This window comes from Parasteatoda tepidariorum, chromosome 10 (genome assembly GCF_982258835.1).
Source record: "Parasteatoda tepidariorum strain Cologne lab strain chromosome 10, Ptep-v5.0, whole genome shotgun sequence".
Taxonomy (NCBI): Eukaryota; Metazoa; Arthropoda; class Arachnida; order Araneae; family Theridiidae; genus Parasteatoda; species Parasteatoda tepidariorum.
The window spans coordinates 55,205,908-55,228,781 of NC_141764.1; the positions used below are offsets into that span (position 1 = coordinate 55,205,908).

General features: G+C 25.9%; 1 protein-coding gene across 1 annotated transcript; it reads left to right on the top strand.

Annotated features, from left to right (window-relative positions):
• Window positions 1-11,406: 11,406 nt before the first annotated feature.
• On the top strand, window positions 11,407-21,216 carry LOC122270002 (uncharacterized). Its single transcript, XM_043045632.1, has 2 exons — window positions 11,407-11,464; window positions 20,582-21,216. Exons 1-2 carry the CDS (start codon window positions 11,407-11,409, stop codon window positions 21,214-21,216), a joined length of 693 nt encoding a protein of 230 aa, XP_042901566.1.
• Window positions 21,217-22,874: the final 1,658 nt, after the last annotated feature.

The window sequence follows — 22,874 nt, forward strand, 5'->3', positions numbered from 1 at the left end:
CTAACTTTCTTTTTGAACAGTATTTTTTTTCTTTTTATTATTATTTATTATTTATTTTTTTGAACAATCGGATTTTTGCTATTTACACACTCTTGATTTTATTATATATAATTAAAAGTGTAAAACCACATTCTTAAAATTCATTTTGTTTGAAGAGGAAACTTGGAAAGTGGAAACCATTTTCACGTAACTTTTTTACTTATAATTTTTTTATTTCTTTTTTTTTTATTTTCTTTTTTTGTAGTCCAAATTTGTCTTGATACAGAAGATAACTTCTACTGACAAAGACATCTTTTCTTTTTAAGTACTTCAAATCATATTTTTTTTAAACAATCGTATTTTTGTCTTTTATTCTGTGTTGAATAATTATTTATTATTAAAAAAACAAAACCATGTTTTTTTTTTCAATTTATTGTTCTTGAAAAAAAAACTTGATGATTTATAAAAAGTTTGAAATAGAATAAGCGATGATAACTCGCTATTTTAATTCATGTTTAGTCAGATTTGAAACAAATATTATAAATATTTAAGCAAAACTGAAAAAAAAATTTGATTTTTAGTATATGTTGTCTGGTTGGCCATAGTCTGCATAAATAATTGTTCTTCAGAGCGGAGAACTGCTTTGAAAACATTTTTTTAATCTATAAGGACCAATCAGATTGAGAACTGAAAAAAATTTTAATGCTAAGTTCAAAAAATGTAAGTTTCCAAAATAGTGAATAAAATTTTTTAAGTATAATCATTACAATAACATGATCAATCCCCTCAACACCAGATATTGTATAAAGCATGGACTTTAATTTATTACCTATTTTTTAAATATATACGCATCTGAGAAGGTTTTCTGTTCAATATTTTCATAAGAATATTTTTATAATATGCACTTATTGGAATTGATTGTTTTTGAGCGACAAGTAATAGAAAGCTTATTTGTGATACTAAAAATTTCAAAATAATTAATTTAACAATCATGCTTTTGCCATATTCACTTAAAAAGTACTGATACAAGTATTTATATTTTTAATTACATATGCTGTATGTATATATTTTACGTATGATTTTTTATTTTCAATTTATAAATCGCAAAGATTGTAATCTCAATAAGATACAGAAAAACACACTATCATTTTATAATTAATTTTGAAAACTATATTAACAATGAAAGGTATGTCACAGAAAACGGAAATTTCACAACTTATTTATATCTCTTTTTTAGGAAGTTAAGAAATTAAATGGAAAGTAAAATGTCTCAGAAGAGTAGATTCTTATACATTTGCTGCTGCCCTCTATTGGTAATGGACACAAAAGAGCAGTTTGAATTTTGTATTCGGTTAAAAACAGCTATCGTTGAAATTCATGCTTATTTTTACTTTCATTTTTAATAATACCAAGTTAAATTAATTTATTAATAGTCTTTTCATTAAAATACTTTTCATTAAAGTTTCATCAAAGCAAATTTTTAAAAATGTTTCCGAAAACGAACTAAACATTTTTTTGCTTATTATCGATATATTATATCTTAGATAAATATTTTGCATTGCTTTTCAAATTAAAAAAGGAAACAATAAGTTGAAAGTTTTTGAAAATATTTGTGCAAAGGCCACATTTTCCATTCGTCATAGATTTTTTACTAATCTGGTGAATATTTTGAAATCATTGCTATTTCAATCTAAAGGAAAAAATAAGTTTTTTTTTTTTAATATTACAATGCCTGAATAATCATGTTTCATCAAAGGTTGGTACCTCTAAGAAAATAATTTTACTTTCTCAGATTTTTTCCTTTTAACTAATACCTAGCCAATGCAAAAAATCTTCCTTTTAAAATATGATGTATATTGGACATTTTAAAATACAGAGTAAAAAATTTAATAAAACAGCAAAATGAAAATTGAAAGTAATAAAAGAAAAAAGAGTTCGCTGGCACGTAAACACATTCTGTAACATAATTACATATTTCAATACAGAACTGAGAAAAAATTTTTAAAAAAAAATTTAAATATGAGAAATATTTTAAATTGATTATATTAAATTAGCAGTTATTCCTTTTACGTAATGTTTATTAAAACTACTTCATATATTTTATATATTATAAAAAATTATTCTATTGATGTGCATAAATAATTAGAATTTCTAAGTGTCTTATATTTTGCACAAATTTTAATTATATTTATAACTAACAAAGATTATTTCTTATTTTTCGTTTGTTTTTTCACACAAACATAAGATTTCAAATCCCTATTTTAATCGCAAAGTTTTATATCGCAATAGCCAAAAACAAATTAAATCCTCAAAATGATAAAACATAAAAAATAATAAAAATGGAAATTGGGGAAACGAAAGACAACAGTTGTTATGACCCACGGTATATGATCCCTCGAACGATTTCATAGCGAGTCAACTATTAATTAAAAACTGCCTTAAAAAATGAACCTTATCTATTTGGCAAATTAATTCGAAACATAAATATCGTTTTGTTTAGAAATACATTACTTTAAATATTACTGGACTAAATATTGGGGACATTTACTTAGCGCCAAAAGTAGTATAGATATTCGTAGTATGTGCACTTAGTGTATTAACATGACTCTAAGTTGATGACGCTAAGAATTATCGTCATTCATTGATTACTCTAAAAACTATTTACCTGGTGTTAGATTGCATCAATTATTGATGTTTTTCTATTCTATTATTTATGAAGTAATTATCATTACTTTCTGCGTTGATTTTTTTGGCATAATAAAAAGAAGAAATACTACAGATAATATAAATAAATCCTAACTCACCAGTGTCTTGAGGTGAATTTTCTTAGTATAAAACTCCTAAGGATATCATTACTTGAAAAATGGAGATGTTGTCAAAACTTGTTTAAAGTACTCTTGCTTCTTCCCTGTGTTTTAAAATTGTGCCTTGTTTGAAATTAAAAAAAAAAAAAACGTCGATTGTATTGCTCAACATAATAACGCAGTTTGCAAAAACTATGTTTTGTTATACTTTTAACATTAAACGCATAGCAATTTCTGAAGGAAAAGCGCGTCATTAAGAGATGTCATTCTCAAAATTGGAGTATAGTTATTTCCCTTGGAGTAGCTTTTTGCTATGGTAAAAGAAATGGTTTAATATGTTCCTCTGTTATATTGGTTACCATATAAGACACGTAATTGTCCCTTTAACGTCGTCGATATTGTCCTCGTAAAGTAAAAGTCCTTGATGAGATTTCTTATCTAACCCCCAACAAAATGTAGTTTACTTGTTCTTCTTCTCATTACTGTTCTGAGCTTTCTCCAGAGAAATGAAAAACGTTCATCAGCAATATTTATAGCTTTCGCAAACCTCATTAACTTTTCTTTCCTGCTATTCCTCCCGAGTGACTCTGTGATAGATAGCAAATAATAACTGAGAATCTAAATAAAACTAATTAAAATATGTTATATGAGCTATCTTTTTTATTGTCTCCAACTTCGATCATTTTTAAAATATTTTTAGTATTTTAATTATATTTTTCATTTTGCAGAGAACAACTTTTTTTTTCAAAAATGGACTTCAAAACACGCAAGTATGATTGTTTTTCCTGAAAAATGAAAAACAATTCTTCGTTCTTAAAAAAGCATTAATTATAGAAACAATTATAATAAAAATATAATTATTATTTTTGTGGGTAATTTTGAATGTTAAATAATTATTAGGCATGTAAACGTAAATTTCTGGTAAAATTTAAACACTACTATAATTTTTATTTTTGCACAGTAATAATTAATTTTTTATCAGTGACAGAATTTTTAACAGCGATTACGAAACTAAATAAGATTAATTATATTACAAAATGTAGCTGTTTCTTTTTATATTCTGTTAAAATAATTCACTTGCAATTCTACTCATACCTTTAAGTCAGATTTCACGTGTTACAAACATTTGAAACTCTTTTATATCGATCAACTCATAACACAAATGGATTTGAAAATTTAACATTTGTTTCGATATGAAAAAGTTTTCATTCCTAGAACAGAACTTTCAATGAAAACATTTGCACGAAAATTTGCAAATTTCTTTTTATAATCACTTCAGATTTACACAAATAGACAGAGAATTTTTATTAAATAATTAATTAATAAAACTATTTTGAATACTTAGACTTGTAGACGCATTGAATGTAGAGATTTATCTGGAAATAAACTTTGTATTGGAAAAAAACATATTAGAAAATAATTTGTGCAAAAACATGGATAACTACTTTAAATCATAGAAAAACCTGTCTGAAAGATTCAAATGCTTAAATTTTATTGAAATCTTTGTTCGTAGTAATTTATGTATTCTGTTGACAATAGCCTGCTTGCCTGATATAATAATGGCTCTGATTTTGCAAATATATTTAAAAGTTGGAAAATGTATTTTCTTTTCTTTTTGATATTTATATTAAAAAATCTCTATCATGTATTTATTTAACTTTTGTAAAATAGTATGTTCTTAGATATCTTAATACATTTAAGACTTATCAAATCTTTTTTGTTTAACTGTTAATTTTTTAAGTTCAAAAGAATTTAAAAAAACATTGTATGCCTCTTTTATTTTCTTTCAATATTAAAGAATGACTCAAGGACTCAATGTGAAATTATACTATTAAATAATTTTCGAACTTAAAAGTTTTTAACTTTATTAGTATCATTCATGTAATATGTTTATTCCTTAATAAAGTTACAGTATAAATTTAAAGTGGGATAAAAAAAATGCATTTAATGTTAGCTTTAAGAAATTTTAAAGAATTTTGATGAGTTATTTTAAATTTTTCACTTTTAGTGTAAACATAATTTTCTAATAATTATAATGATGTCAGCTTTAATAAATACCGAAATAAACTTAAAACAATATAATAATTTTTTAAGCCTATATTATATTATACGAATGGATGATATTTTGCATAATTGCCTCTTCTTAATTTATTATTCTTCAAAAAGTATCGAAGGGAAGCTTTAAAGAACATTATTATCATTATGTATTTTATAGGACTATTTATATTTCGATGTAAGAATTCAGATAAAATATAGAAAAAAATTTATGGAGTGTGTTGATTTTTTTTCCTTTTTTTTTACGAGATGGATTCAAATTTATCATAGGGCAGGTATTTCAGAATTAAATATCATAGCACTTATTTCCAGGATTAGTATAATATGTAACATATATTATACTTAGGATTAGTATAATATATAACGCATATTCGAATGGTCAATATTTTTTGAATCAGTAGTACTTTCTTAAGGTGCAAAAATTTCTTAATTCCTGCTAGATCAAACAAGATTCAGATCTTGAGATTCATCATACTTGATCATACTTGAGATTCCTTTGCTCAATTTTTAAGGATTATTTTCACTATAATTATGTTTATATTTTATTTTAATTATCGAAAAAGAAAAAAAAATAGCTTTTCGAAAATGCAATAATTATCAAAAGGAATATTAAAAACAATAAAACTTTTAAAACTTTAACTTAAGAAACCATTTAAAACTTTTATTTCTCACAATATTATTCATAAACAGACATATCTGCAGTGTGTTCAAAACAATAGCTGTCATCATTTCTCTATTTATCTTCCATACTCGACCAGTAAACTCTAAATTTATCTAAAACAATGATGCTTATTTCTAGTATTTCCCTCGACTGAAAAAAGTTATTAGATGGAAGTGGTTCTCTGCAATATTTGAATCAAGTGCAACGCTCTTCGAATGAATACAATAATTCTTTTTGATTTTGCATGCTTTATAAATATTTAAAATTTTAGCTTTCTCGTATACTGTCTACAATGTACGAGTATGAAAAGATATACGTTCAACATGCACATAGCAATAGATTTCATTGTGGCATTGTCAAATAAGCTAGTTCTTTTTAATTTCCTGCAAGTTATTTTACTTTCTAATAAAGCAAAGACTTTTATTTTCAGGATTTATCTCGCAATAGTTTAAAAATCTGACATTAAAAGTTTAATACATGACATTCAATGCAAAATTTAACTTAAATAATAAATTTTTATCATTAAAAGCATTTAAAATAAGCAAAATTAATATTTTACTAATTTCGTATGATTTGCAGAGACTTTGAGAAATATTGTATGCTGATAACAATAATCAATATTAGCAGACAAATCAGCTTGTACAATGTCATAAATTTAATTATTGTGAGATTAAACTAATTTTTCAAATCTTAATGACCCTTACTCTCCATGACTTTTACTCCTCAAATCCGTCATAATAAAGCTATCATACTTAATTCTATTTTTCCCATGGGAGTTTTCTAAATTTGATACAATTAATTAGATGGTTATAACTCAGTAATTTACTACAAAATTGTAATTAACGGTAATAATTTAAAACAATTAACAGCAATTTAACAGAAAACAAAACTCCTACATATACACTGCATTTGAATGTAAATATTGTGGCATTTTAATAGTTGGGCATTCGTGAAACTCGATTTATCCAATGATTTATAATAAAGCTAGCATATTTTATTTTATTTCCATTATAAGACATTTCTAAATTTAATGTAAATAATTTAATGATTGCAACGCAGTAATTTACAACAAAAGTATAATTAAATGCAAAGTTAAAAGTAATAAATAGCAATTTATAAATTTTTCGTATTTATTAACATTTAGAAAAATAACATAAATTGCTTAGCAGCCAGCAAAGAAAAGAAAAACAGATAAATTGTAACAGAATTTAAATATTGTGACATTTAACTAGCTCTTTATCTTTTAAACACGAACTATGCTCTCTGGATCTATCAAAATAAAGCAAACGACGTTTGTTTCGAGCATCTTACCCACGAGAGTCTTCCAAAATTGGATACCAATAATTAAATGCGAGTAATTCACATCTATAATAACAGAGGAAATATGACTATGATAATTTGCTATGACTAATGCCATCTCCTGGGACGGTCTAACCTCCTTCACAATTACCCTTAAGGGATATTGTTGCCATTTCCACGGGTTACCACTACAAAGATTTAAATTTCGTCGTTTCTCTTACCTTTAAAGGGTATAGGGTGCAATCATTAGTTATACTTCAGGGGGATTGAATCTGTTCCTGTCTTTTGAATGGTGGAAAGAATATTTTAATTTCTTAGCGAACTGTTTTAGGATCACTTTTGTCTAGTCTATTCTGTATTTAAGGAGGGAATTAAATACCTGATTTGAATTAATTGTGCTTGTGGAATTAGTTTCAAGCAAAAGCTGTATTCATGAGAGATTTGTGGGTGCATTTAATTATTTATTTAGCCAGAAGAAATTAAAGGCAGAATCACATATCAATAAAACTATATGGGTGTGCTAAATTTAAGTTATTCAAATTTATTTCTATGTAGATGTAAACAATTTAAAATAATGTATACATTATTATGCAAGAATAATCTCTTTATTTCCAATTTACGAGGCTTTTATTTTGGAACAACAGGTAACAACTTTATCAACTTTTACTTCAAAATAGATATTGAACTATAATTTTTAATTTTTTTTTAAAATTATGTATTCCTATTTAGTGAGTTCCTATTTAGTTGTTATTTTAAAGGCTACTATTGAAAATAGGGAAAAAATTGATGTTTAATCTTTCAAATTCATTATTTTTTAATCAGTTTAATTTCTATGTGGTTTTTACAGAAATTCTAAAAAAGAAAAAAATTGATTATTTTGTACATATATAGCATAAGATTTAATCCTTCCTCACATATATAGCATAAGATTTAATAATATGCTTTGTTGCATGCAAAGACATCAATAAAACGCAAAGTCATAGAAAATTATTAATAACATTTTTGGATAAATTTGTCTTTTATTATCTTTCTTATTTAGCATGATATTTTTATATCAGTTAGGAAGTTAAATGAATCGATAAAAACTACCCAAATAAGCACCAAACTTAAATTACTTACTGATAAAATTTGATTGGTGTTAAAATTAGAAGTACAGCCTTTGTGTGCCAAAAAAATGGGCTACCCTGAATGACTTATAATCTAGTGATCGGATCTTCACATTCTAGGACTCATTCGTAAGGGTTCAAGAGGGTGATCTTAATTATGTAAATTAATTAGTGCAGAAGATATTTTGAGTTACGAAATCAGACACAAAAAAGTACTTTTTCTAAATAAACTTACCATTTTTTCAATGGAGCTGGATTTCTGTCACCCAAAATCTATGGTGCAGCCGTAATCTGGAAAATGTGGTCCCCATAGTTTGGTCATTAGAGCGATCCAAAACTTTGATCCCTTGATGTTAATTTTACTTTTGCGTATTTCACCGCATCTCTAGAACTTTTTAAGAGAATTGAAAGACTTCAGCACTTAATAAAGAAATTCGTTTTTCCTCTGATAATTTCAAGTGAAAAAAAATTTTTAGTTAATATTTACTTTGATTTCAATTAAGAATGGTCGAAAACATTTTCAGTAGTAAGGTACATAATTTTTACGTCATCTTCAAGTATGTACTTTTTACATGGCAAAAATTCAAAATTTGAGCTAAATCGGTTGAATAGTTTCTTAGAAGTTTAATTTTAATAAAACGATGTTTTTAAAATTTGATTTCTCTGGTCCACTAATGTATGTTATGCAAAATTAATACTAAATAACATTCATATGATTAAACGTGTTTTTCATTACAATGAGTGTATGGAATAATATAAAATATTTAAATTCAGTAGGAACATGACATTTATAATTATTAGATTATTTTAATATTTATGATAATCGGTAAAAAATATCGAAAAATTTGAATACATTATTAAAAAAACTTCCCTCAGTGTATTAATTTCGAATAAGCAGTTTCCACGCATAATCCCAATTAAGAATTTACTTATTTTTTGACGCTCTTTAATTCAATTTGTGAAGATTTACTGAGAATAAATTACTAAAAGCTGGAAAAGATGATAAAGAAGTAAATACTGATTAGTATCACTTTGCTTATAAGATTACTTTTACAAGAAGAACTTGACTGTTTAGTAGATGGAAAGAACAAATGAAAAGCAATCAACAAAATTGGATTGGGTGATAAAATTGGATTTCTCTTACGATATATTGATCAAAGAGGAAAACTTAAGTCTATCAGACAAAACGCGCAATTGTCTTTTTTGTGATGCAAGTAAATTTATCTCCTGAGGGTAGTTAGATATTTATCTACCGTGTGTTTCAGCTTATGAGCAAATGTTTTGCAATAAAAGCGCGATTTATGTCTTCATGTATTTGGATTTTGTAATGTTTTAGAAGAAAAAGCTATTGGGGTATAAATTTAAATTAAGCTATTTGTTGATGGACTTGCGAATTTAATGTATTACAATGGGAAAAAGATTTATGTTTATGTAATCTTAATTTCTGTTGTTGAAGTGTTTTTCATGGAGATTTTGACTTAAAATTTGAATATTGGTTCATTTGTAGCAATTATTATGATTTTAAGCATGTATTTCAAAAATGTCTAGTTACACATGCACAATTAATGGAACGATTTTTTTTAATTCAAGGACATGAAAATTGGATATTATAATCAATTTAAATTCGCTTACGATAATTTGGTCAAAAGCAAAACACGCGCTTTTTATGTAATGTAATTTTCCCCTAAAGATTAAAGATGTACTTACATGAAGTGTGTTTTTCTCTTATTCCTAAATGTCCTTCAATAAAAAAAAATTTACACTTGTAAAAAACAATTTGTAATACACGTGTGATTACAAATGTAATTATACCTAAGCAGTTACCACCATTTCTAGTGTTGGTGTAAACTATTTTAATTCCCAATGCATTCAGCCTCCTTTTTATTCACCTATTCACTATTACAATTCTATTGATTCATTGTTTTAAAGAAATATTACGCAGAAACTAAGGCGGTAAAACATTACTCCGTTAAAAACTTCATTCACTTCAAAATTATATATTTTTGAATGAAAGTGAATGAAATTAATAATAAATTAATAATTAAGTGAATGAAAGTTTTAATCAAGTAATAAATCATTGTTTTTTTACAAGCAAAATTAATTTTGAGGTACATTAGAATCACTTATGGCTTCATTGTAGAAACATTTTGTTTAAAAATACAAGAACATTTTTCGTAATATCTTTGAACTAATCTTTTCATACAACTGAAATTTTTTTCATTTTTTTAATAATTTATTGCGAGTATAACTATTGTTCTGTACTTAAAAATGTCGTTAGTTTACATAAGCACCAAAAATTGTGGCAACTATATGCCAAAATCTTTTCAATGTATTTTAGTCTTTAAGGAAACTTTATTATAAAAAACTGAAACTATTTATTTTGTAGATTGATGTATGTATTTTCAATAATGAAAATGAATGTATTTTTAATAAAGAAATAATAAATGTATTTTAATGAACGTATTTTTAATAAAGAAAACGAATAATGCATTTGTATTCATTTTTCGTTTAAAAAAAGTTTTGTTAAAATGTTCTAGCTGCAATGACAATTTCAAATAATTAGGTCATTTTTTTTCTAGCAAAAGTTAGTTATAGAAGAGAAGTAGCGTGGAAATATAGTTAGAAGTATAGTTAGTTATAGAAACTGTATAGTTGATATAATGAAGTAACTCTCCTAGCAATAAACCGACTATCGTCCCTTTAAAACTACAAAACTTGTAGCGAAATTTCTAAAGGAACATTCTAAAAATTTACTTTTCTACATATTTATAAAAAATAGATTTCGTTGGCGTTCTCTGAGAAAGATTTCTGTTCTAAGAATATTTAATTGAAAAGGTGAAGCAGTGAGTTTTCAAAGATCGGTAGAAATTTTACTTCCATTTCATTTGTTGTTTTAGAAGAAAGCTGGTCAGCTTACTATCGTATAATTAATTATATTTTTTGTGATTTAAGTAATTTTTTCTCCATTTTGCCTTTAACTATTTATATGCTCTAAGTTAATAAAAAAAACTTTAGGAAATCAAATACACACTTCTAAAGTTTTTATTCTTGTTTTTTCCTATGAATAACGTTTTGCAATAAAAACACAATTTATCACCTATAGCACCTTGTTGATTTTGTATTGTGTAGGAAATTTTTTTATTACGATTTGAAATTTTAGCTAAAATATATTTAGATTGTTGTTACTATTTAAAGTTGGAAGTATAAAAGAAGAAAAACAATGCTTACGAAAATTGCTATTTCATATTAACATTTTTCCACCAACACTTACTTTGAATAATTAAGCGTTGGGTCATTTTCATATACAACTTATAGGTTTAGAAACTTCTTAAATGCCTATCAAAATCTTCTGAGTTGATTAAGTAAAACAAATTTTTATTTCAGTTTGATGCCTAAAAAATTAAAATTTTTATTAAACTAGCTGAATACCCGTTCCTCGCTCGGGGTGAATAAAAAATAAGTAATGAATCAATAAATCAGAGTAAAGAAACACTACAAAATCATGCTCATAAATGAAAAGCATATACCAACGCAATTAAAGAGCTTGAAGGAAGAACCAGGTAAGTGACATTTTTAGGAGAATTAATGAATCACTGCTTTTGTCTTCTTTTAAATCTTGACATAACTAATCACATACGCTTTTAGTATTTAAAATTATGATTTATCGTGATTTTTATTTCAAATTAGGCTTTGAGGCTTACTTTTTCAGGTTCTTTGGTTTTTTTTAAAATTAGGAACAATAAAGCAAATAATTATTTGTCCCGCCCTCTACTAAATAGGTGATAAAATAGTTCGAATACAATTTTTTTTTCTGAAAATGTCTCTTACCTGCATCTTCCACTAAGTTATTCAATTAATATAGACAAAAATATTTTTCTTTTTTTTTTGTTTAATTATATTTGTTTCCCCTTTTTGGTGGCTTTACGCTATTAAATTAAGTGAAACTTGTTTTTTGCAGTTAATCCCATTAGAAAAAATATAAAATGTACTTAGCATCACTTGGCATGATGCTATCACTCGTGGCCAAACCATATTAGTCAAAATTTACCACTATCAAATAATTTTCACGGGTACATATCCCTTTCGAGAGACCGTAAAACACTTCTTTCTAAAGTAACTGGCTATAAACTGCTTAGTATTGGTTCTGTTTTAATCATCACCAAACATATCATTATAATATTTTATTCCTATATTAGTATGTTTGGTACTTATTACATAACACTTTCACATTTCAGTTTTGTGAAAAATATATTCGTCAGTAACAGCCAACTAAAGCAGAAATTTTAAAAAAAATATATAATTATTTGTGAAACTTGATAAGGTTTTTTGAGTATGGCCATTTCTCTATCTGACTTATAATTTACTGTTGAAATCTTTATCAGTGGTAGAGAAACAAAGTTCTTTATATTCTAATCCATTAAAATATTAATACGCCATATTTATCACTGAAAAAAAGTCAAAACCGTATTATTTACCATAATACCAGCAGAACATATATATATATATATATATATATATATATATATATATATATATATATATAAGTTCATAACGAAGAATAAAACGAAGAAAAATAATAGACATATGAAAAAGGGGGGGGGGAAATAATAAGTAAAAAATAACAAACAACAGTTTATTAAAAATAATAATAAAAAAAAGGATATAATCTTTTCTTCAGACCACACGATTATATCCGCAAAACAGAGTGCTTTCTGATATTGTATCAATAAAGCCAAAGCTAAATAAATTAATACAATAGTGTGAGGAGCACTCAAAAAATTTTTTTAAAAAATAACAACAAATGAAATAGATCACAAAAAGTACAAATAAGTAAAAATAACATGTAAAAACAGATAATAAAATAAAAAGAAAAAACATTAAAAAGGGGAGACTATAAAGCGAGCAGCAAAATCAGTTCAACTTACATGGACGGATATTTTTCAAGAATGATTTAAAAATGTTTTCGCAGAAAGATTGCCAGATTACAAAATATGAAAACAAAAGCGCAAATTGAGTGTAACAAGAGGGTTTTAAAGTGTCGTTCTTACTGCACTGTTGAAGTGATTTGTTATTCTGAGTTTTGATTTGTTAGTTACCAAGGATGGGCCCGAAATGGATGTGCGCAAGGTAATATTATACTGGATAATTTTAAAAATTGATCATAAATAGTTTTAGAAGATAGATGTTTATTTAAGAAAAAGTATAAAATAGAAAAGAGAAACATAAATTGCCTGTTTTGCACATAATTTTAGCCGCGGATTTGCACGATATGGATTAGCACGTAGAAAAATTATTTAAATTATCAAAGAAAAAATTCTTTCAATAGATAATTTTGACACGGATTTGCCCGAAATGGATTTGCACATGGAAAAATTAACAAAGAAAAAACCTAAGTAGATAATTTTAGCCACGGATTTACCCGAAATGGATTTGCACACGGAAAATTGTATAAATTAATAAAGAAATTTTTAGCAAACAATTTTATCCACGGATTTGCCCGTAATGGATTTGCACATGGAAAAACTGTATAGATTAACAAAGAAAATTATTTAGTAAAGGAATTTTTAGTAAATAATTCTAACCACGGATTTGCCCGAAATGGATTTGCACATGGAAAAATTATACAAATTAACAAAGAAATAATTTTGGCAATGGATTTACCTGAAATGGATTTGCACATGGGAAAATCATAAAAATTAACAAAAAAATGTTTAATAAATATATCCACCAAAATATACGATTAATTCAATGATTTTATATAAAATTTTATTACATTAGTTGGGTATCCATTGTTTTTTATCAGATTTTGAAAGAGTTTATCGATTTGTTTTTTGGCTAAATAAATATTACTACATATTCTTTTAATTTTGTTCATTTCATTAAAAGTGGTATTTAAATAGATGCTCCTAGAAACATTAGAATTCCAAGTGACTAGTTTATTAATATTAAAATTAAAATCATTTCTTTTATCGTATAAATCAACAAAGCAGATATTTTCAACTTTCATAATACCCAAATCCAAAAAATTGAAATTAATGTTATCATCATGATTACGAAGTAAGATTAATTCCTCAGGGTATATATCACTCAATAAAACAGTAAAATCTAGGAAATTAAAGATAATTAAGTCATCAATATATCTAAAAACAAATTTAATACTAAGAGTAAAATTTTTTTCATAATAATGCAAAAATAAGTTAGCTAAGAGAGATGAATAATTAGATCCCTGTGGTATTCCATTAATTTGAAGAAAAATATCCCTTCCATTGTAAAGATAATTATTAAAAAGACAAAGATTAATCAGAATTTCCCAATAATCAAAATCGCAACAAAGGATATTTTTAAAATCATGGTAATAATTCAAAAGGACATCTTTTAGTTTAGAAAGGGGAATGCTATTGAAAAGATCCTGGAAATCAAAAGTCGCAATAGAATTAATTTTATTATGTTTAATGAAATCTAAAATCGGTTGATTATTAGTGACAATCCAAGAGAAACCTTCTTTAGTAATATAGTTAATAATCTTATTTAAGTAGTTAGAGAAAAGGGTGCCAGGTTTAGTTAAATAAGTATTAGACCCACATGTGATAGTTCTAAATTTTACTGGAATTTTATGAAATTTAGGACTGATAATTAAGTAAGGAAATTGTATATTGCTAATTTTAATTTTTAACCTCTTGTAAAAAGCTAAAATTTTTTTAATGACAATATTATTATTGAAATTACTAAGTTCAAAATTTTTACTATTTTTTAATTCCGCATTTAAAAGTTCAGCATAGAATTTTTTACTGAATATAGCATAGTTACTGTTAGCTTTGTCTATGTGAGTAATTACAAAATTTTTTTGAAGTTGCTTAATTGATTGAACAATATTAGAAAAAATTTTTGAATTGTTATACTTATATAAATTATCCTTATTATTGAAAATAAAGTTTTTAAAGTAATAATAAACTACCCATTTCCATTCTGTTAGCATACCTAAAGGTAAAGAGAATCTATTTGATATCTTTAAACAAAAATATATATATAATTATATATATATATATATATATATATATATATATATATATATATATATATATATATATATATATATATATATATATATATATATATATATATATATATATATATATATATATATATATATATATATATATATATATATATATATATATATATATATATATATATGTTCTCTTCTTTGGTTTCTTCTTTTCGAAATCTTTGGAAACAAAAAAGCGAAATTTCTTTTACTTATTGAAACTTTAAATTCAGTTAAATAAGCTTTTAAAAATAAATATATTTAGAAATAAATTAACAAAAATATTCTCCAAAATGCCAGTACATTGCATTTATAGTACATTTGATCTGTTTTCATTAGCAAAAAGGATTTTTCAAGAAACGTTTAATAAAAAAATTCAACTAAACTCTTTATAAATTATTGATTATCGTGGTTGATTAAAATTTCACAGAAACACTTAAAAAATTATGCTGGATTAATAAAAAACAAATAATTTTTCTGGATTTATAATGCACGTTTAAAGCCGTTCTTCAGCAAGATCAGCAATGGATTAAGCTTAAAGAGTAACATTACATAGGGGATAAGTAATAAATGCAGTACAGATTAATGCTGTTCAAATTTAAAAAGTCTCGGGAAGATAGTAAGATGAGTTCGACGCAAGGGAAAAATTTATTTTGTAGTCAATATGTCAATGCTGCATTTTTAAATAAGTTTGTTTTGTGAAATTTATATTCAAAATAGAAAGCGTTTTGTTCACGTTGAAATGTCGGGGATATGATTATAATAACTTTGCGTTTAATTCTTCATTTGAACTTTCCCTAATTTGCAATATTTTAAACTTTATAACAAACCAAATTCGCTCTAACAGCATGCAAACAACAGAACTGAAGCTTATTACTACAGTATTCTAATTATTATCTTATATTCTGCTTAGATTATCTTTAAACCTTAAATATTAAACAATTTTGATTAAAAATTATTTTTAAATCATTAATATTAAGCCTGCAAAACTTTTAATTTTATTTTTTTAATAATTTTTTACACTATCTACGTTATCATTAATTATTTCAAATTTTTAATATTGCTTCAAATTGTCATCAATATATTTTGTTAACATTGTTTCTTTTAACATTTACTCAGTTTATTTAGTAATCACTGCCTTTAACACATAATTTTAAAAGATTTTGTTATAATTGAAGTCAAAAAATAGGCACAAAGATCTGAAATTAGTATCCAAGCGAAATTTATAGTCAAATGTATATAGGGTGTATCATTAATAATCACTTTTCAACTCTTATCAGGCACTCAAACATGTTTTGAAACTTTCAATACTCACTCATGGATCTTTAACTTTTGGTATAATTTTAGATTTTCTATCACTTCAACTGGAAAAAAGGGTATATTTTTAATTAAAATATTGACATTATTCTAAGGAAACATTCTGCATATTAAAAACATTTTTACCTAAATCTTAAATAATGAAATAGTAAATAATATGCGTTTCATATACAGTAATTCTTAATTCGCGAAAAGATATAAATGGTGATAAACATTTGAATAGATTGAATAGAATCACTAGAGAATACTTTTGATAATGGCTGATTTAAAAGCGTTGTCAACCAAATAGCATTTACTCAGTTTACTGAACTCCATGGATTCGAAATGTTCATTACTTAGCATTAACTTCTCAGAAAGATTTGTGTTTTCTTTAATGTCTTAATTAGCTAAATTGTATGGCCACCGCCTTAAAACTTTTCTTAATACCGAGAAGCTATTCAGCATTTTGATAGCATCAAATCTAATAGGACTGATTTAAAATTAATGGTTAGAGGCCATTGCACCAAACATTGACTGCTGATTATCTAGAAATTTCAATTTTGAATGCTGTCTGAGATAATGCGATTACATAAATATTTGTTTTGAGGAAAATGCTGTAATGATTTTTATTTTAATATTTATCGTCAAAATCCAAATAAGATTAAACGAATCTTTGTTAAAATTTATTTTATTTTTATTTATATCCCCTTAGACAGAGATAGATGTTAAAAATTGTAAATATCAGAAATAGCATCAGGCCTAAAAATTGAACATATTTTTAGTTAAGAGTTTTTAAAGTATAAAGAAAATGTTAGTATTTATTTCATAGTTGTATAAATTAATATATTAACCAATAGAACGTTGATTTTATTAAACTTATAATCTATTTGATAAAAGCTGCTATATATATATATATATATATATATATATATATATATATATATATATATATATATATATATGTATATATATATATATATATATATATATATATATATATATATATATATATATATATATATATATATATATATATATATGGGTCATTCTCACAAAAACAGTCATTTTCATGTCCCCAGTATATTTTATGCTTGTTTTACAGCTTACGAAAAAAAAAATTCAAGGAAAGTGTCCTTCAGAATGCAAGCTAACAAAGGAATAAAAATAAAATTATCAATTTTTATTTTTTATTTATTTTAGGTAATTAAAATATACCAATATGTCATTCCCTCACTTATCCCCACTGCTGATTTAAAAAAAGAAAAAAATTGTTTCTGAAATAATTTTTTTTTTTTTACAAATTCGTGTTTTTTATTTCAGAGTACAGAAATATAGAATTCCGACAAACAATTTTAAATTTAATTTCTGATAAAAATATTAACATAGCACTATTTTAAACTTTGTCCCCAGTGTTTCGCGTCATTCCCTCACAACAATGTTCTAATCACCTGCAATCTTCTTAGAATAAAAATATTTTAATAAAAACTTCAGAAGTTAACAACTGGCATCATAGAACAAAATTTCAGTATGTTTCCATCTTCAACTTAAAGAAGCTTTGATATGGAATAAATTTGAATGAATCAAAAAAGGTAAAATTTTTTACATTTGTCATTCCCTCATGTCATTTTTTAGAGTAAAATAAAATACAACTTCATCGAGAAGGTGGATAATTATATGTTGCTTTCTTGTATGAATATAATTGTATGTGATTGACTTCAGAAATTTATTTGGCCTAACTGTTATTTTTAAATTTTATTGAATTCGTCATTCCCTCACTAGTGTATAAAGTGAGGAAATGACGCTGAAGTGAGGGATTCAAGATGAGTATATTATCAAATTATATTTTGTTCAATCGTGCCAGCCAATTTTATTTCCCAAATCTGTAAAAACTATTGAATATATAAGACTAAATTATAATAAATTTTAGATATACTTAGTATGTTATCATTTTCAAACTTTAGGTTGAATTCCTAGATAAAAACATGTATTAAAATAAAATATCATTCCCTCAATATTAGTGTCATTCCCTCACTTTTAAATAGTGAAAATAATTAATTTACTTATTAATTAATTTGAAAAATAAATTAAAAAATTAATAAATTTATTTATTAAATCAATTAATTAATTATGAATTATTATGAATTAATTAATTACAAATTAATTACTAAAAAATTAATTAATTTAAGTATTAAGTATAATTTATAGGATATATACTTTCTTTATAATGCCATTACATATTTCTATTAATATAAAAAGTTTCAGAGCTTTTTATTCACTTTACTTTTTTGGGATTTTATGAACTGAAAAATGACAGTTTTCGTGAGAATAACCCATATATATATTAGTTCCGTCCCGTCGTTACACACTTCCCATTTTGCTTAGTTTAATAAACTATAGAGTACCAAATAAAATTTCCATTTTTCAACTTATGTCTGTTTTTAACTTTAATTCAATTTACCAGGCATATAATTTTTTTTAGTATTTAATTTGAAAAAAAAAACGCTTACCGAACAGATGCTTTTAAAAAAGGGTTTACTTTTGTCGAATGAACCAAATTATTTATATAAGTTCATTACAATTTGTAATTCAAAGCATAAAAATTAAAAGAACTAAAATTTATACAATAAATTTTAAATATTTTTAAAGATATATTGGATACAGGTAGTTATCAATCTCTTTTCCTCAAGAATCTGATCACATTGCGTCAGCTCTCATGGTTGAAATGTTTCATTTTATTGTATCTTGTTTGTGGATTTACTTTTTTGAATTATGCTTAAAAGGCACAACTATAAAAAAAACAAGCACGTGGTTTCAGATAATTTTCGGAATACTAATTCGATAGCATAGCATTCACATGCTATCTACATTGATCACTCAGGCTCTAAATATTTTAACATTAACAAGTGTAATACTGCCCTAAACAGAATATTTAATAAGAAATGCAAAAAATCAAGCATTTCTCCCGGATGAACTGATTTTTTGGATCAGAGGCTGAAATTGCACCTTTTAGTGGATGTTCGAATTTCAGAATGCAAGCAAAAATAGTTTTAGAGTTATAAAAATTCTTTATTCCATTCTAAAACAACGGAGAAACTAAGATACTGATTAAACGCAAAAGAAAATTTGAAAAATGGAATTATGCAATTATTTTTTTAATTCTGCCTTTTAGTTTGTGCCTGATTGCCGAATGATTTATTCTAATACGTTTATTGGCTAATTACTATTTTTTAAAAATAGTTCAAAGTACCAAATGAATTTTTTGACAATTTATTATTATTTTTTCAATTTAAATTCAACTCACCTTACATATTCTAGCCTTTTCCTTAATAACATGTTCACCAAAGAGATATTTCTAAGAAATGGTTAACTTTTGTCGAATAAAATCAATTATTCACATTACTTCATTACACTTCGTAAATAAAAGATAAAAATTTATACACTGAAATTTAATTATTTTAAAGATATATTGGAAACAAGTAATCATCAAACTCTGTTCGAGAAGCTAATTACAGAGCTTAAGTAATAAGTCAGCCACCATGGCGGAAGCGTTTAATTCTAACGTATCTTAAAACAACGTGATTCCGTTCTAACACTGTCTATTATAAAATGTCAGGTCAGTAATTAGCATTGCAAATTGTCTTTCTATGAGTCATTTATCACAAAACCGACATCGTTCCGAGGTTTATTAGAAATTCTTGAGTGTGGATATGCAATGAGATTTAGTTTCAATGTCGGACGTGGCAGTCTAACGTCGCGCAACTCGTCGTTGATTAATGAAACTAGAAGTTCTTCCATCACATGATTATGAATGTCACTTTTAAAAGAGAAATGCGTGATTTGTTTGAGTTAATTTACAAACATCAAATGATGCGAAAAAGAAATTTACTATCATAGTTTCCTACACTATAAAAAATCACGGATCAAATTACCGTACAAAAGTACTGGCACTCTGAGTACAATGTTCATAAAATCCATTTTACTGTCAAATCCTGTTTACTGCTAAGTTTTATATACTAATTTTTACTGTAATATTTTTTTATAATCCTTCAATACTTTCACAGTAAATATTAATATTTCATTAATAGTATATTCGATAAATAATACGAATCTAACATTATTTTGCATTGTGTATGCAATTATAAATTTGGGATGCACGAACATTTCCCTCACTCATTTTTACAATATATCTAAACATGTCAAACATTCTTGCAACATATTAAACGTGCAATAAACTCATTTGTTGCTCAATGAGAGATATAAGCAAGAACATTTCACGGACTCTAACTTTAAAATCATTTGCAGTTTTATTTCTATATTTGGTGCTAGCTCTAATCAGATGATAAAATTCCATTTGTTAATGTTTCTCTGGTGCTGGCCATCCATTCAAAATTTGGAAAAGTTGTATTACTGTCAGATTCCCAGGCTGCAATCCAGGCAATCGGCTCGCAGGGAGACGCTTTGTCGGATGAAGTGCTTCAGTGTCGGAGACTTATCAAACTTTTGGCACTAATAAACAAAAGAGTAGTCATCCAGTGGATTCCCAGCCATTGTAACATCTATGGTAACGAGCAAGCTGACTTTCCTGCTCGCAAGGGAACACAAATCCTTCAGCCAAGTTTCTCTGGATTGTCATACCATTCCATGAAACTACACATAAAAAACATAATGAAAATGAATGCCCTTGCTGACCTACGAGAAAGCATAAGGAATAAGAACTGGAGGGAGACGGATATTAAGGCAGTACCAGGTAAGCCTCGACGAGATGCAGTAGCCACCTTTAGACTTTTAACAGGTCATGATTGTCTAGGAAAACACCTGTATCGTATAGGTATTTATGACCACCCTCAGTGCCAACTGTGTGGTTCTGGAGCACCAATGAATAGAGAGCACCTCCATTGTTGTAAGAGGCTCCACGGACTTGACTCGGAGACCGCAAGATATTGGCGTGGGAGAGAGCTTTCGGGAAGATGACTTCGGCCTTTTATTATTTTCTATTTTTATTGTTCCTCTGTGTTATTGTTTGTATTCCCTGCCATTGGAAATAAAAAATAAATGTTTCGCTGGATCGATATAATTGAAATGTTTCTACAATTTTCAGGAACGAGGACAATAACTACCACTTTCACTCACTGTCCAAATATTAGAGCATTAGCTCAAATGGTTCTGAAGTTATAAGTAGAACGCATGTGTACGTGATCTCACAGAGTCTCGTCCCTTAATTATGAAAGACAATTTTTAAATTTTAAATGTAAGCATCAGATTCTGTCTGTCATAATTTTTTTTTTGAATATGACTAATTAAGACAGACTACTGCTAAAAAGTAATTCATTTTGCATATAATTCGAGCACATGTTTTATTTTTTTTTGTTGTTCTTCGCTCAATAAAGAAAATCATAAATCTTTGTGACTGTTTTCCATAATTTTTCCCCCTGATCAATATATTTATGCATTATCCTAGTAAATCACCATTAAATTATAACAAAGCATTACATGAAGCAATTTAAAGATTCATTTGAGTAGTTCTTTTATATATGTTAAATGTCATTTCCAAATGACTCATACTTCGATTATTTATTTATTCTAGCATTAAATTACCAGTTTGTTTAGTTTCACAACTAAACTGAATAAAATTAGCTAGAAAAGAATAATTTTGAAAACGTTCTAATCATTAAAAATAACGATATCTGAGGGTGACATTCAAATAAGAATGTTGTCTCTGGTTTCTTAATAATTTTCTTCTACTTTAATAAATTGCGATATTTTGTAAAGTGACAAGCCGCTAGAAAAAGACAGAAAAAGCAAGAAAAATGAACAGGGCAATTTCGATGCTGAGGAAGTTTTGACAGAAGAGAACAAATAGCGCCATCTAGAAGACGACGACTTATGAATCATTAGAGAAGATCAGGGGACGGTTTATAAAATATGTTTCTAAGAAAATAGTCATTTAACTTTTTCGAAATTTTTTTTAAGAAATTGAACTCTGGGAACAAATTTTTTTTATATTGCGGAAGTCAGGTTTATTATTGAGTTTTAAGTTACACTTTATCGAAAAATAAAGTAATGAGCAATCTTATATAGAATAGCCTTTTATAACACTAAAAAAGAAGAAGAAGAAAATTTTTAAGTAATGGAATAAAAATATTTTATATTTTATTAAGATATTTAAAACGAGGTAAAATGACGACCCATTACAGAAGATTAAGATTTGATTTAGAATTTATTTAAAAAAATACCTTTCTTTTTAAAGAAAGATTGATTATTTTGTTTTAGAATATTATGTTATTAAAGAAATCAGAGATGCTTTAATAAAAATATGATGCTTTTTAAACAACATCGAAAGTACATTTATTTTCTATCAGAAAAGAGAAATTACGACAAATAGTGTTTTGTTTATTTTAGAGTGCTTTAAACGCTTTTCACTCCTCAAAGAATAAGCAAATTAAGAATAAACAATATAACATTCAAAGAATTTCATTTATTTATTTCCTTAAATGTAAACCACAATATTTTAAGTCACGATGACTCAATGATTAAAGCGGTAAGTTTTTTTTAAATATTATTTTAAAAACCGGCTTTAAACAAATGACCCAATTAAGTTGCCACAATGTTGCAATTTATCCCAATTCATG